At 32.9% G+C, this 14,624-nt stretch overlaps 1 protein-coding gene across 1 annotated transcript in view; it reads left to right on the forward strand.

Moving 5' to 3' along the window:
• Positions 1–14,140, forward strand: part of LOC108908906 (WD repeat-containing protein 61) — a gene marked incomplete at its 3' end in the record, with an annotated part of 42,114 nt that extends 27,974 nt beyond the window's left edge. Inside the window, exon 5 of the mRNA XM_018713087.1 lies at positions 13,969–14,140. Within this exon, the coding sequence (XP_018568603.1) occupies positions 13,969–14,140 (172 nt within the window). The remainder of the gene's footprint in view (positions 1–13,968) is intronic.
• Positions 14,141–14,624: the final 484 nt, after the last annotated feature.

Here is a 14,624-nt window from a genome sequence, read left to right on the forward strand (position 1 = left end):
TTCCCTGACCTGGGTCCGCAATAGAGACGCACGGAGTTTTAATGGATCGTCACTTGGGACGCCAGGTCGCATCAGATTTTCAAGTGACTGTGGTCTGTGGTGGATATGGCTTACAGACGTGGTGTTTAGGACATGAGCTCGTGGGGGGAGATCTCGACGACGATGGTCAAGCCCCACGTCGAGCGCCATGCCGGGTTAGACTTTCTAAATAGGGACCACTTAGGCGGTGATCGAATGTTCGGGGGAAATCATGAGAGTTGACAGAATAGGTACCAGAATTGCTGATATGGAAAGAGCCGGCTACGTCGCCTACGACATAGTCGACTAAGGAGTTTTCGCATGCCATGGCATCCGAACGAGATGCGCATTGCTCCCGCTGGGTACCATTACGTGGAAATGCTGTGTGTACTGTATTGCTGTCTCCAACGGCTCCACGTTCCGGGACACCCGATATCGGAGGTAGGCCGCTATCGGGGCCGGACCGCGAACCGTGGTTAGGCTCATGGGATTCCCCGGACCCTACCAGTTGGTACGTAGTTATAACCTTGTCCCGAGTATTCGTGGGTGACCCACTCCGTGGTAACTCTTGAGAACGACTACTCGTCTCCATGGGCACGTCTTGAGGGATACTCGAGGTGGTATCGGTAACTCGTGTAGTCGCGGACCTCAGCCTGTACACCGGCACTGTGGCATCGCCGCGCCGCATACTACTACGAGCTACCACCTTCGGCTCCTCAGACTCTACGGAGCACCGAGATAGCGTTTGGGGGAACGAAGTCTCGTCCAGCTCAGTGTTGATCAAAGAATCACGATCTGATTTATTTGTTGTACCTTCGAGGGCACCAATCCTCGTAGCACTGGATATCGATGTCGCGGGATACATCTTACCCCGTACGACAATGTCGGAGCAAGCTCTTTTGCTCCGAAAGTCTTGTAGAAACACTAACTTTCCTTTAAATGTGGGTCTCTCGAGGGAGCCCTTTAAATTTTGGAGTACGCCGCCGCAATGACGTGCTTACTATTGCTTTGAATCCATAGATTGCAAAGAAAATATCTCGTAGGGGTTTGACGAGGAATGTTGCCTCGACGAGTGACCGCCTAGAGGTTTGACGAGGAAAATTGCCTCGGATTTGCAGATCTCGATAGAGTCTGATTGATAGGACTCGTAGGAGCCTATATGCGTACCCTGTACCGAGGTGCGGGTCTCTCGATGGAGCCGGCACAACCGGAGTCAAGGTCTTAGACGGAGGTTCTCAGCCTCGGACGGTATGCAGGTCTCTGAAGGAGCCTGAAATGTATCGCTGTTTTGATGCAGGGGACTATCGAACAGGATCTTCGCCTCAGGTTGGGCTACCTCGGGCGGTACGCCGGTCTCTGGAGGAGCCTGGGGTGTCGATGCAGGAGGCTATCGCACAGGATCTTCGTCGGAGGTGGTCAGTCTCGGACGGTATCGCAGGTCTCAAAAAGGATCCTGGAATTTACCGCTGTTTTGATGCAGGGAACAGGGTCTTCACCTCAGGCTAGGCTACCTCGGGTGGTATGGTATGTCTCGTGAAGCGAGTAGTGGTTGCTAGGCACTATAAATGTCCCCGTCAAGATATGGCAGCCTTGACGAAAGCCTCGTGAAGCGAGCCTGTGAGCTTGAGCTCCAAAAGGTCTTGAGTTTGATGACAGGGTTTTTTCAATCAAACCGTGGAAGATATGTTAAAAGTATTTATTGAACAGAATTAACAGACAATAAAGGTTCACAATTAACATATACAAGTTATTTACCATAGAATAAGATTCATTGCATATTTGCTCTGTGTCGTTCTTCGCACCATGTACTCCCACTGAAGTACTGCAAACGTCGGAAGTAGACGTTCGATCGCTTTCCTCCGATCTCCATGATTTTGGCGGACCGCTCGTGAATCGTCCGCCAAATTTTCCAGTAAAAAGCGCCCGTCGTCGCTGTTGACGTCGGATCTCATTCCCCTCTGGCCTCTCCGGATAGTTGATGTCGGCATCGGGGATTTTGGAGTTTTTTCCCATTTTGAAAAACTCTACCCGCGGTCTCGGCTTAGGCTATCGATCATCGCATCCGACCGCCAGAGCGGTGGGACCCTCGAAAGACGGTCATTTCGGCCCAAAGACGGGGAAATTGGAAACATCGGTGAAATTTTCCCCGTCAGCTAGGAGGACGTGAAAACCTATTATGGCTTAGCTGGTCGTTAGTAGTCGCACGATTCGGCTCGAATTTGGATATGTTAACCGCCTAGGGATGCTCTAGTGTGGTTTTGAGGTTCGGCCAAAATTGAATGAGCGGAAATCCGCGTTTCCCCGTATAACGGCGTTTTGACTCATCCGATTCGGACGAAAATTTAGAGAGATAATGCCAGCGACTTGAGGAGTGCTGCATTAAATTTTGGCACCGATCCCTCAATAATTTTTCGAGTTATTGACGATAGCGTCCTTGACCAATTCGAAAGGTTAGTAAAATTTTAGATGGTAGTTTCCAAATATCGCCTTGAAGCGTCCCGGGGTTCGTCTGCAGGTTGCGGTGGTCGCTGCAGTGGATACTGAGCGCAGGGAAGGCAGACCCAGGCGAGATCGGTCGCGATGCGGGTGACATTGGAAACATTGAAATTGGTCTTTAGGCTTTGGAAGCGCTATCGCCGGGAGGATCGATGTCATGTTATGGGGCGACGTCCGCACTGAGATGCAGAGTCGCGGAAATTGCTCTCAGACGGTATCGAGTTCGATGTCTGAAATGATACCGTGGAGGCTTTTTTGATTTGCCCGGCCGACGGCGATTAGATTAGTTATGCAACCGTGGAGGGTTGAATTGGAAAGGTAGGCGAATTTGATTTTTTCGCCTCCTTCCCAATTCAACGGTTTTAGGCATATCCGTAGGTACAAGACGGCGTCCAGGAATATACTGAGTGTTCTGAAATTCTGAAGCTCGCTCGAAGGGTGGAATACGACAAAACACTTTTACTTAAATGACATGACAAGCACTAATCATTCGGTTATTTATTCGAATAAGGAAATTAATAACATTAGTCATTATTTTAATGATTTTATTTGAGTAAATGCTCAAAAATACCTCCATTTCAACGAATACAGGCCCGACATATTTTTAGTAATGAAAATGTAATTTTTTGGAAATTTATTGTTGCTTGAATCTGATGAAAAGCATTATTTATTCTTTCTTCTAACTACTCAGAATGTCAAAGTAGCTATCGCAGCCCACTATGTAATTTTAAAAAGCATTACCTATATTCAAATATCGAAGTGTGTTCTCAGTTCGTTTTTTAAGTTTTACTCGAAAATCAGGCTTTTTTCAAAAAAACCATAAAAGAGTAGTAATTTGTAGAAAATTGAAAGACGAATCCGAAAATATCATGGTTGTTACCGTAAAGCAGTGGCGTACTATTTTATTTAGAAAAATATGCCACCGATATCCTGTATCTCCACCACTGGAGTATGTATTTTGGACAATATTTACATAAATACATGTGCCCAATTTCAAATTATTTCACTTATTAATTTTTAATTTATTTCAAAAAATTAAAAATATTTTTTAAAGTTTTTAACAAAGTGTCCTAGATAAAATCTTTATAGGAAAGACTCCCCTTAAAATTCACCAGATAATATGAGGTTTCATTTTTGGTCACCATATGTGAATGACCTTATATGCTTTATAGGTTATTATTTATTACTCACACTTAATACAAACATTGTTAGGAATTTCTTAGCTTTAATAAGTTCACAACAAATTGAAGACAGTAGTAGTGTTTTTGTTTACCTGAGTTGATTTCTCAGTTGATTTTAGTAAATCTCATTGTCAGTTGCTCGATATTCTTTTGAGGAATTTGATTTTGAGATTAATTGAGAATTTTCACTCCATTTCCTCTTGTGAAAACAAGTAGTGCTATTTTTATTTGAAATCTAAGATTATATCAATTACACAGGTCAACATTTGATCTAGGGACAATCGTCAGAAGTGACTATGGTATTTAGGGGTTTTTTGGGTCGCTGATCACGAATCCTAGGTCGGTTAAGCTTCATCACATCAGGTTCAAGGTGATTTGAAGGTCAAATCAAGAAATGACCTCCAAAAAATCTGAAAAAATTCATGCTTATGTTTTAGAGGTCATTGAACCTAAATCTGAGGTTTGTTTACCCCCAGGATACACCCTAGAGGTCATTCAAGGTCATTTAAGGTCATTGATGAAGTATTTTGGATAGAAAAGTTAAAATCAGTCTGAAAAATCCGAAAAAATTCGTCTGAATGTTTTTGAGGTCACTAAACGCGAATCCATTGTCCTTCAAATCACCTTGAACCTGATGTGATGGAGCTTAACCGACCTCGGATTCGTGATCAGCGACGCAAAAAACTCCTAAATACCATAGTCACTTCTGACGATTGTCCCTAGATCAAATGTTGCCCTGTGTTATTAGTAAACTTTTGAAAAGCTTTCGCTTGAAATGATTTGAGATTCACCCCTTTACCTGCAGCACTAATTCTAATGGAAGTGCTTCTATTTTCAGTGTTGCCAATGTTAAATAGTTAAATAACTCATAACTGGAGTTAATTACCTGCATGTTACCTCTTGAATTATTAAAAATACCATATTTTAACCCAAATATTTATATATTTACCTGAACAAATATACAGGGTGTTTCAGAAAGACCTCCCGTAAATACAGGGGGTAGTACGTCAAAAAATAAGAATTTTTTGTCTTATGAATTATATGTCTATCTCCTTTTGTTTTCGAGATACAGAGCGACATAATAAAATATTTAAGGACGGGATTTTGTACAAAAAATATCGCCCAGCGTGAGTCACGAAACGGGACCCGGCAGGTGCTGTTCTAGCGGCCAACGCTTCAAGTCTAATAATTTAAACTGCAGCCACATTCGCCCGATTTTTCAGGAACGGCTCCAATTTGTGTGCATACAATCTTATAAGGAAAGAGAGTAAATATTTTATTAATCAGTAATAGATTATCGAGGACAATAATATTTTTTTATTGAGTAGGCAATAATTTTTAGTTAATAAGCTTAAACAATCTTATAATTACTATTCCTTCATTATAAAAACAGAAATACGGTTTTTAAAATTACATGTAGTTTCTTCTTCAAAAGTGACGTTAAAACACGTATAACATGGAATAGTCAACAGTCTAATGTTTATATTTTCACATTAACAATCCGATAATGTAAATTAACTGCTATTTTCAGTAAAAAAAATATATACCTAACCTGAAATATTTTTTTACTTTGACGAGTCGTTTTAACTTAAAAACACTGCTTAATTACTAAAATATATAGAATCTTGCTACTAATTGCGTTTGGAGAATAATATGTATAGGCATAAAATATATAGATAATATTACTGTATGTATTTAGTCCATTGAAATGAAGGCTGAACCTCCATTTTTTCCTCTGTCGATCAAACCTGGGCGCAAATATGTTTTCGACCCTCAGGAATCCGAATCCGCAAACATTTTTGACCTAGGTGATCAGGCAAGGGGTCAAAAGGTCAAAAAACCCGTAAAAAATAAGGTTTTTCGCAAATATCTCGTAAACTACGGCAAGTAGCAAAAAAATAATTGCACCATCGTGTTCCCAGGGAAATTACGATTATAAACAATTAAAAAATTTATTTAAGAAAAATTTTTGTTTTTAAAAAACAGATTACCAAGACAATAAAATGGCAAAAAAAATGTTTCAAAAATATTAAACTTGTCCATTTGTTTATAACAAATTTATAAACAAATAACGTTAAAAAGTTTTTAGCTAAGCTAATAAACGCAATATATTAATAGAAAAACAACTAAAATCAAACATTTGGTAAAAAAAAAATTTATAACATTTCCCGGATTTTTCATTTTTTGTTAATTTTAAAAAATCATTATAAACAAATGAAAAAACTTTTATAAACTTTTACAACGGAATCTTGTTTATTATGTATATAAAAAGACCTCCCAGAAAGAAAAAAAATTTTAGATACATTATTTAAAGTTTTACAACAAGTTTTATGAAAGATTAGGACCACGAAAAATTAGTTCATTAACAATTGAATAACTTTAACATAAGTCAAGTTAAAAATTATTTTCCAACTGGGCTGTGTTCCTTCAAGTGTCTAGATGACACTATAATTTATTTAGATTTTTAAATTAATATTGAATACTATAAAAAAATTATTTTGTGTTGCACACTTTGCTTGGCGGCGACGCGACGACGCGGAAACCGCCGCCGCCGCGCGGAGCTATATTTTCAACGTCAAATTAAAATTATAAATAATGGAGCTACAATTCCTGACTTATTTTGCTGAAATTTTCTCCTCTTTCAGGATCTTTTTTGAAATTTCAGCTATCTTCAATATTTTTTTAGTTATAGTTAAAAAACGGAGACTCCCTTTTTTCTCTTCGTTTTTTGTTTATAACAATTGCTATTTTTAATTGCGGATAAATTTAAAAATACTTCTTTCTCTGAATTTAATTCCGAATCCAATGTACTAACAACCATATTTTTAGGATTACAATAACTATTTTTCGCAAAAAAAACTCACTTCTCGACTAGACTAGTGGTTTCCTTCTTATCGGTAAGTAGCTACTGATTTGTAGATTGAAACAGAAATCTACCTGAGCCAGACCAATTTTTAAGCTGTAAATTTATTTTGAAACTACCAAGGCTACAACATAAATAACGATTTTATGTGGGACACCCTGTACGTAAAATTTAATCTTTATTCTTAATAAAGAAAAATTAGTACATATTATTGGTTTTTTATGCGTTATATTTTCGTACTACTTAAGCTTTACAAAATCTTATTACTTAGGTACCTACCTACTTTTAAAATATTACCCATATTTATATATCAAAGATAATATCAGACCATTATGGGTCCCATATTCTGTAAATAGTGTTTTCCGCAAAGACAAATAATTTCAAACATTTAATAACTGAATAATCTAAAGCTTATCAAATAATAGGAATGTTATGTCATGCCACCTGAGTATTTTCAAAGACGCCGGCCGCAGTAAAACGAATAAACAGGTGCAAAAAACGATCAAACCATTAAGGTTTTAGGTACTGAAATCTACGAAAATACTATCTTTTTTATATATAATTCCACATGTAAATATTCTTATAACATTTACTTGCTTAGTCCTACATATAAAATTGTTTACTTTTTATAAGTACGTGAAAATAATTGTTAAAATGTGGGGTTAGGATAATAGCAAACGCATGTTTTGCAAACGCTTTTTTTTAGTTATTATTTTATTTGGGTAAATTTAAACGGTAACCATGAATAAACAAAACATCAAGGATTTTATTTTTGTGCTTACCCCTACTTTTGTTCTACACGTTTTACTTTTAAAGATTTCAGTACCTAAAAACGCCAGAAATTTCACTATTTCTCGGCCAATACAATTTACAATAAACCAACTCTGTGTTTTCGCTTTCATTTTCAAGGGTAGCGACACCTGTGACAGAGTACACAAACTAATTTTATTTAGAAATTCTTGTAGAAGATAGAAACCGCTAAAATTCTGGTTTAAATATATAATATAATATAATATAACATGGAGTCGTGTGTAAAATGTTGTCATCTTACTTGAGGACACAAATTATAGAATTGTTAATAAATATTAATCTGAAAATTAAATACAAATGATCCTAAGTGTCCGTTCTAGTGAGTGAAGTAGTTTGGTTATTGTGCCTGACCTAGTTCCGTCGTAAATCCAATATATTGGCAGACTAACAGTATGGTTAAAATTGAGGTACTTTGGCATTTATTTAAATTATTCTTCTGTTCTCATGAGCATTGAAATTTATTTCACTCACTAGCGGGAACCATTGCGAATACATTGATATATAATAATATTCAATTATGTTAGTTTCTTCGATGATTTGTGTCCTCATCTGAAGCTCTGTTACATGGTAAAAATATACATACTAAATCGCCCCCTTAAATTAGAATTTTTACGAAAATTTTCAAACGGTGTGAAATATTTTTACGAAACTTGGTATTCGGGGTTTTTAAGGACGCCAAATACGCTGGTCTTATTATTTTTTGAATATTTCATAGAGGGCGCTAGTTATGCTGCATTCCTATTACATTTAAGTTATATTTTTTTTAAGGTTGAGTTTTTTACCATTCGAGCTCCAATTTCTAATGTATAATTTTATTTTCTAAAAATAATGTACTCTTGTTAGAATTCCCTAATGTGCATGGTTTTCGAGAAAAAAGGCTTTTAATTGAACTCTTACAATATTACGGTGTATAAAATAAGTGACTTTTCTCAAAGTAGGCTTAAGTCAAAAGTTATTGATGGGTGTCTCATAAACAACGCATACATTCTTAGTAATATTTTAAACTCTAACTTTACATTAAAATTTTAGTGACTAATAATTAGTCATTACTATAATTACAATCACTAAAAATCCCTAAAATTTTGATATAAAGTTAATTAGAGTTTAAAATATTACTAAGATATATGTGTTGTGTATGAGACATCCATCAATAACTTTTGCCATAAGCCTACTTTGAAAAGTCACTTATTTTATACACTATAATATTGTAATAGTTCAATTAAAAGCTTTTTTTCTCAAAAACCGTCCACATTAGGATTTTCTAACTTGCCCGAATGGTAAAATATCTAACTTTAAAAAAATTAGAACTTAAAATGTAATAGGAATGTGCATAACTAGCGCCCTCTATGAAATATCCAAAAAATAATTAGACCAGCGTATGTGGCGTTCTTAAAAACCCGGAATACCAAATTTCATAAAAATATTTCACACCGTTTGGAAATTTTCGAAAAAATTCTAGTTTAAGGCTGGAAACTGATGTATTTCTGGTTGCCTAAATTATACCGAAAAATGGTAGAAAACAGCCCTTTTTTTATTCCAATATATCTTTTTAAAGCAATGGAAGAAAGTAGTAAAATTTCATATCACATTTGGCAAAGTATAAATGAAGACAGTAAAGCAAACATTAATTGGGATAGGTAAATAATTCGTGAGAAATTAATTTCTAAATATGAAGGTTTTTTGGACTTTTACAAAGAAACGATTATTTCTTCATAGTATTATAGAATTATGCAATTTTTTATATAGTTGTCTTTAAATAAATAAACTGATTAGACTTTATTTCATAGTTTGTTCATCACTTTATTATTTAAAAAGTTATATTGGAATAAAATTATTAAAAAATATTCATTCATGAATAGCATTATCTCCGACTTTTAATTCGCTTGATTTGTAATAGATGTCGCACTAGTAAAAATTTATTTATGAATGGACTCGGGTTATTTTTAACGAACAGCTGTTGTATGTGGTTAATTTGGTATAACCTGATTCTGAATTGGTAGTCATGGTTTCTGTTAATTGATACGTAAATATTTAAAGAATGTCATGATCATTTTAGATATATTTTTGTATAAAAGTATATAAGTAACAGTGCAAGTCCATACTATTATATAATTTTAGAAAATATGAAATATAAACAATTTTTAGTTTATTTAAAACCATAATTTATAATTAATATACCTATATTAGTATCTACGGTTAGTGGATAAGAGGGAAAACATTTTTATTTTCTATTCTACTAGAAAAAGTAATTCGTGACAAAAAATATTTTGCTTTTTAATTGAATATGTTTGTCATGAAAAACTGTAATTTATATATATACAGGGTGATCAGAAATTTAACAAAATTAATAACGTTGAAGAATAAACTGCTTTTGTTTTTGATAATATAAAAAAATGTTAATAAGAAAAGTTGTTCATAACGGAAAGTTATGTTATAATTACGATTTGTGAATAAAGCGGCTTACTTTGGTATAAACAGAAATGGAAAATATTATATTTTTAATAATTAATATTAAGTAATTCTTGATAAAAAAAATTCGCATATTAATATAAATAGAATTTTAATTGTGAATATACATAATAATGAGAAAATATAAAAAATATGTACGATATACTTATTTTGTCCAAAAAATGTGTAAAGAATTATGTACAAAAGGACGATTTGAGACTAAATTTTTTTTATGAGAAATAGGTATTCAGTTCACTTCACTTGAAAAAATAGTTGTAGGTACTTTAATACCTCCAATATAAACAGAAATTCTGTGGAACAGTGTAGTTTAATAAATATGTAAATAAATGAAAGTAATAAAGAAATAAATAGAATAGGTACAGTAGAACAGGAAAAAATTTAAAAAATCATAAAATAAAATTATTTCTTTTTATTAATTTGAGCTTCTATAATATATTCTGGATCCATACATCTTTTTCCCTGTGGAATATTTTTGTATATTATTTCTGGTAGTATACAATTTTTATAAAATTGTTCCAAATTTGTTGCCATTGATTTTTTCCATAATTCTTCATCTTTCTTAATTTGTTCTACATAGAGCGGGTTGTTTTCACCACTATAGGTATATTACGAAATAACATATAGACTTCTTCCGGTTATATTTAACTGTCTCTGTATCTGAAAGTAAGAAAAGAATTTTACCAGATAATATTTGTTATAAACATAGATAATTATACATTTTTACCTATTATGCTTTTGATTTACCATAATGATATATCTAGTCATATATAGGGTGCCACAATAGTGCGATAAAGTTTAGTATAACTGCCTGTAGTAGTGATACGAAAAAAGTTACTTGCTCGGATTCACATTTTATTATTATTTCCATTATTCATTATTTTCAGACCGAATTAAACGTTCAGAAAATCTTGTTTTTGGCCTGAAGATTTTGCCCTATACAACTATAACTGAAAATAATTATAAACTTTGTCACACTATTGGAACAGCCTGTATGTGCATTGCAACGACAATATGTCATATTTATATTACGGCTAAGTAAGCGGAAAGTCCATTGTCGCATATGTAATTTTTATTTTCAAATAATCAAATACAATACCTACATATTTATTTTAATATCTATTATTTACTTGAATTTAGTACTAAGTACAACTATGCCTAGCTAATTGTAATACTTACTCTGTTAATGTTTTTTCCTTCATATAAAAAACAGTAAACTCCACAAATAAAATATTTCGCAGCCACAACGCAACAATAAAAGATAACAGCTCTAAGATCCATACAAGAAATAATTACATTCGCACCTACTCTGGTCCGAATCCATATAAGTACTAAAATGTAGAAAATAATACGAAATAAAACTTTTAGTTGGCTGCAAATATTATAAATTTGTATAACCACTTGCCATCCTCCTTTTTTGTAAATATGTACATAATAATATGTAGAAGATATAAAATAGAAATATTTTCAGAACAAAAAACCGGCGGCCGCAAATTGGAGTTTTTATTATTTTATTACCCTTCTCTTTTCATATGCAATTATGAGATAGCATCAAGAGAATGGGATGGACGTATAGGCCGGACAACTCATTGTGCACGTGTGCGTGCACCTGGCATTTTCTCGTTTTTTTTTAGGTGTGTTTTGCCGGAATTTGAAGGAATGAAATAATCGTACCATTTTTACTATAAACGTATTTCCTGTAGCGACATCTATATGAATATTGTAGTACTTTGTTAGATGAAACGGGACTTCAATTTCCGTTCTTAAAAATTTTATTTTGTCGCTCTGTATCTCGAAAACAAGAGGAGATCGACATATAGTTTATAAGAGAAAAAATTCTTATTTTTTGACGTACTATCACCCCCTGTATTTACGGGAGGTCTTTCTGAGACACCCTGTATAAATGTAAATAAATGTATGAAACACACTAAAGTTCGAAATTAATAATTCTTTAACGCTTTTATAGTTCAAAATATTTCTGTCATCAGTTTTTATCTTAAAAAGGTCACTAAAGATCAGCTATGAGCGTCCTGGTTCACTTCTTATAATGATTAGACCATCTCACATCCTAGAGTGATGGGCTATGTAATTAATCAAGCCTCTGACTAATGATATTGTGGAAAACAACTACTGCCATGCCATGCATTGAATTGTAATTCATTTGAAAAAATAACAAATAATTCATCCTATACTAAGACTACCATACTAAGACAAAAAAAAACAAATTTAACGTTAGGTAGCTATAAAATTATTAACAAATGATAATGCTATTCAAGTAGAAAAAAAAAGTTTTTTAACTAGAAAATATTTTTTTTAAAAGGAAGGGAAATAATGAGTTCAAAAAATAAAAATACTTATTTAAACTACTGCTTGTAAAAGTTTGTTTTTGTATTTAAAAAAAAACCTTAAAGAAAACAAAAAGAAATAAATAATTTATTTCTACATAAGTACATAATGTACTCAGGTCAGTACCACAGCAACATCAGTAGTAAATTTGGCCAATAAAAGTAACAATCAACGATTGTTAATTCAAGTGCAGGTGGTCATTGGGCGAGTTAAATAAAAAACAGTTCTTTGTTTTACTAAAAAATATAAACAATAATGTAGCTATTTTCATTGTATACATACTCGTGTATGTATAAAAATCATGTTTATAATAAATATTAAAAAATAAAATATAATAAATATTAAACAGTGCACAGCACATGTTTAAGAATCTAGTGGAAACCAGAAGAAGAATCTTCATGCTGATTGCTTGTAACCTACCATTTCACATAATAATATAGATAATGATAATTTTATTCCTTCTGGAATAAATACAATCCTGACTGAATATTACCCAGTTGGACTAGGTTACAAATAGATTATTTTATTAAGGATATCTTACATCAATAGATGTCAATGTAAGATAACTTACGTGTTTCGCGATGACATAAACTTTATTTATATATTTATAAAAATATTTAATATTTGTATGTTTATAAATGTTAAACGAGTTTAAGAAAATTTAGTAACTAAGAATGAAGTTGAAATTTCAGTATGTTCTTCTAGTAATTTCTGTTCCTTGAGGAAACCTAAAAATTATGAATATTGTAGTACCTATTTATTTTTTACTATATGTATTTTTAAAAAAATCGTTTTAAACAGAAAGCTGTAATTGGTAATATTAAATTCTGTTTTTTTTTTCATTATTTTTATGAAAGTCACATATAGTTAATGTTTTTAGAAATATTAAAAGTGATTAACTGAATATACCTCAATATCAAAATGTTTCCTTAAAAAGTTACATATCTAAAATAAAATTTTTCTTGTTTAATTTGTTTATGTACATCTATCATTTTATAAAGCATTTCAATAGAACTTGGCATGTAAGTTCTTGTTGGGATAGCCTAACATGAATATAAGCTTTTTTACCTAAAATCACACATTAAACTGTCTATTTTTTGCAATTTTTTTTTGTTCAGAAAATGCATGTATTTTTTAAACATTACTTTATTTACTATTAAAAGATAAAATTATTTCATATCCCTAAAATACCTAGTTTCTGAGAAAAATAGATTTTAATTTTCTACTACACATATAAGTTACGGACAGTCAAGTATTTGGGGGGATTTTAGGCTAATAAGACTTAAACTTCACTTTTTTTTTTTTAAATTGTAATTAAAAAAATATTTTTTGCAATTTATACTATTACCCCTGCTACGAAAGTTAACACTTTGTAAAACCTTCATACCCTGTAAATATAGCTTTGCTATACTAAACTAATACAGAAACGACAATAATCAGACACCTCTAAATTTTCATGGCCTATAAATTTTTATGAATTTGAAATTATAGTACATTTTCTTTCACAAACAGGCAGAGCTAAATTCCAGTAAGTCGTATTTCAGCACTAAGTTTTCTGTCTTTTACAATTATGGATCACCTGGTATGAGCTGACGTTTAGTTTTTTTGCTAAGGTAGATAATTGCTTATAGAAAATACCACTTACTCCAGCTTATGAACATATTTAATAATGTACTGCTGTTATTAGAATCTCCACCTTTCGCTTCCCCCTCACAAAAAAAAAATTGAAAATAAAGGTTTCCCGTGACTAGTAATCCGTAGACACACTGTATATGAATTTCATTTTAGGCAACACACGCATGTTGTTGGGACACTTTCTGGTCATGCATCTTGGGTATTGAGTGTTGCATTTTCTCCGGATGGTAAATATTTTGTCTCTGGTAGTAGCGATAAAACAGTCAAAGTATGGGACGTTAAATCTAAACAATGTGTACATACATTCAATGAACATACTGATCAGGTTAGTATTTTTTTGCCACATACATACAAGGTGTCCCTTATTGTTATGTTTAAATTTTAGGAGCGTAAAGTACACTACTTTTCAAGTAAAAAAAACTCAAAACTTGTAGAGCCACGTTTATTTGTTTCAGAGGTACACGCCTATGTATTATTTTGAAGATAATAAAAATGAATTCATAAAGTAAATCAAAACTACTATATTTTTTTGGAGATCACAAACAAAAACTAAAAGGGTTTATGATAAACAAGGCTGTTATTTCTTTCTGAACCATAAAGTAAACAAACTGTAGAAATAAACAAATTATTCAGATTACTGTGAAGGTTGCTTTGTTGAATTAAGAATTATTTACAGTGACACATAATGGTCATAAGTTTTAGTGCAGACAGCAACTTCTTATTGAGTGCAAACGTTTTCTTTGTCAAAATACCTTTTCAATTTTCTTCTCAAGAATATACAGAGATGCATTTTGTGCATGGTTACTGTA

This window comes from Anoplophora glabripennis, unplaced genomic scaffold, assembly GCF_000390285.2.
Source record: "Anoplophora glabripennis isolate ALB-LARVAE unplaced genomic scaffold, Agla_2.0 scaffold263, whole genome shotgun sequence".
Classification (NCBI taxonomy): Eukaryota; Metazoa; Arthropoda; class Insecta; order Coleoptera; family Cerambycidae; genus Anoplophora; species Anoplophora glabripennis.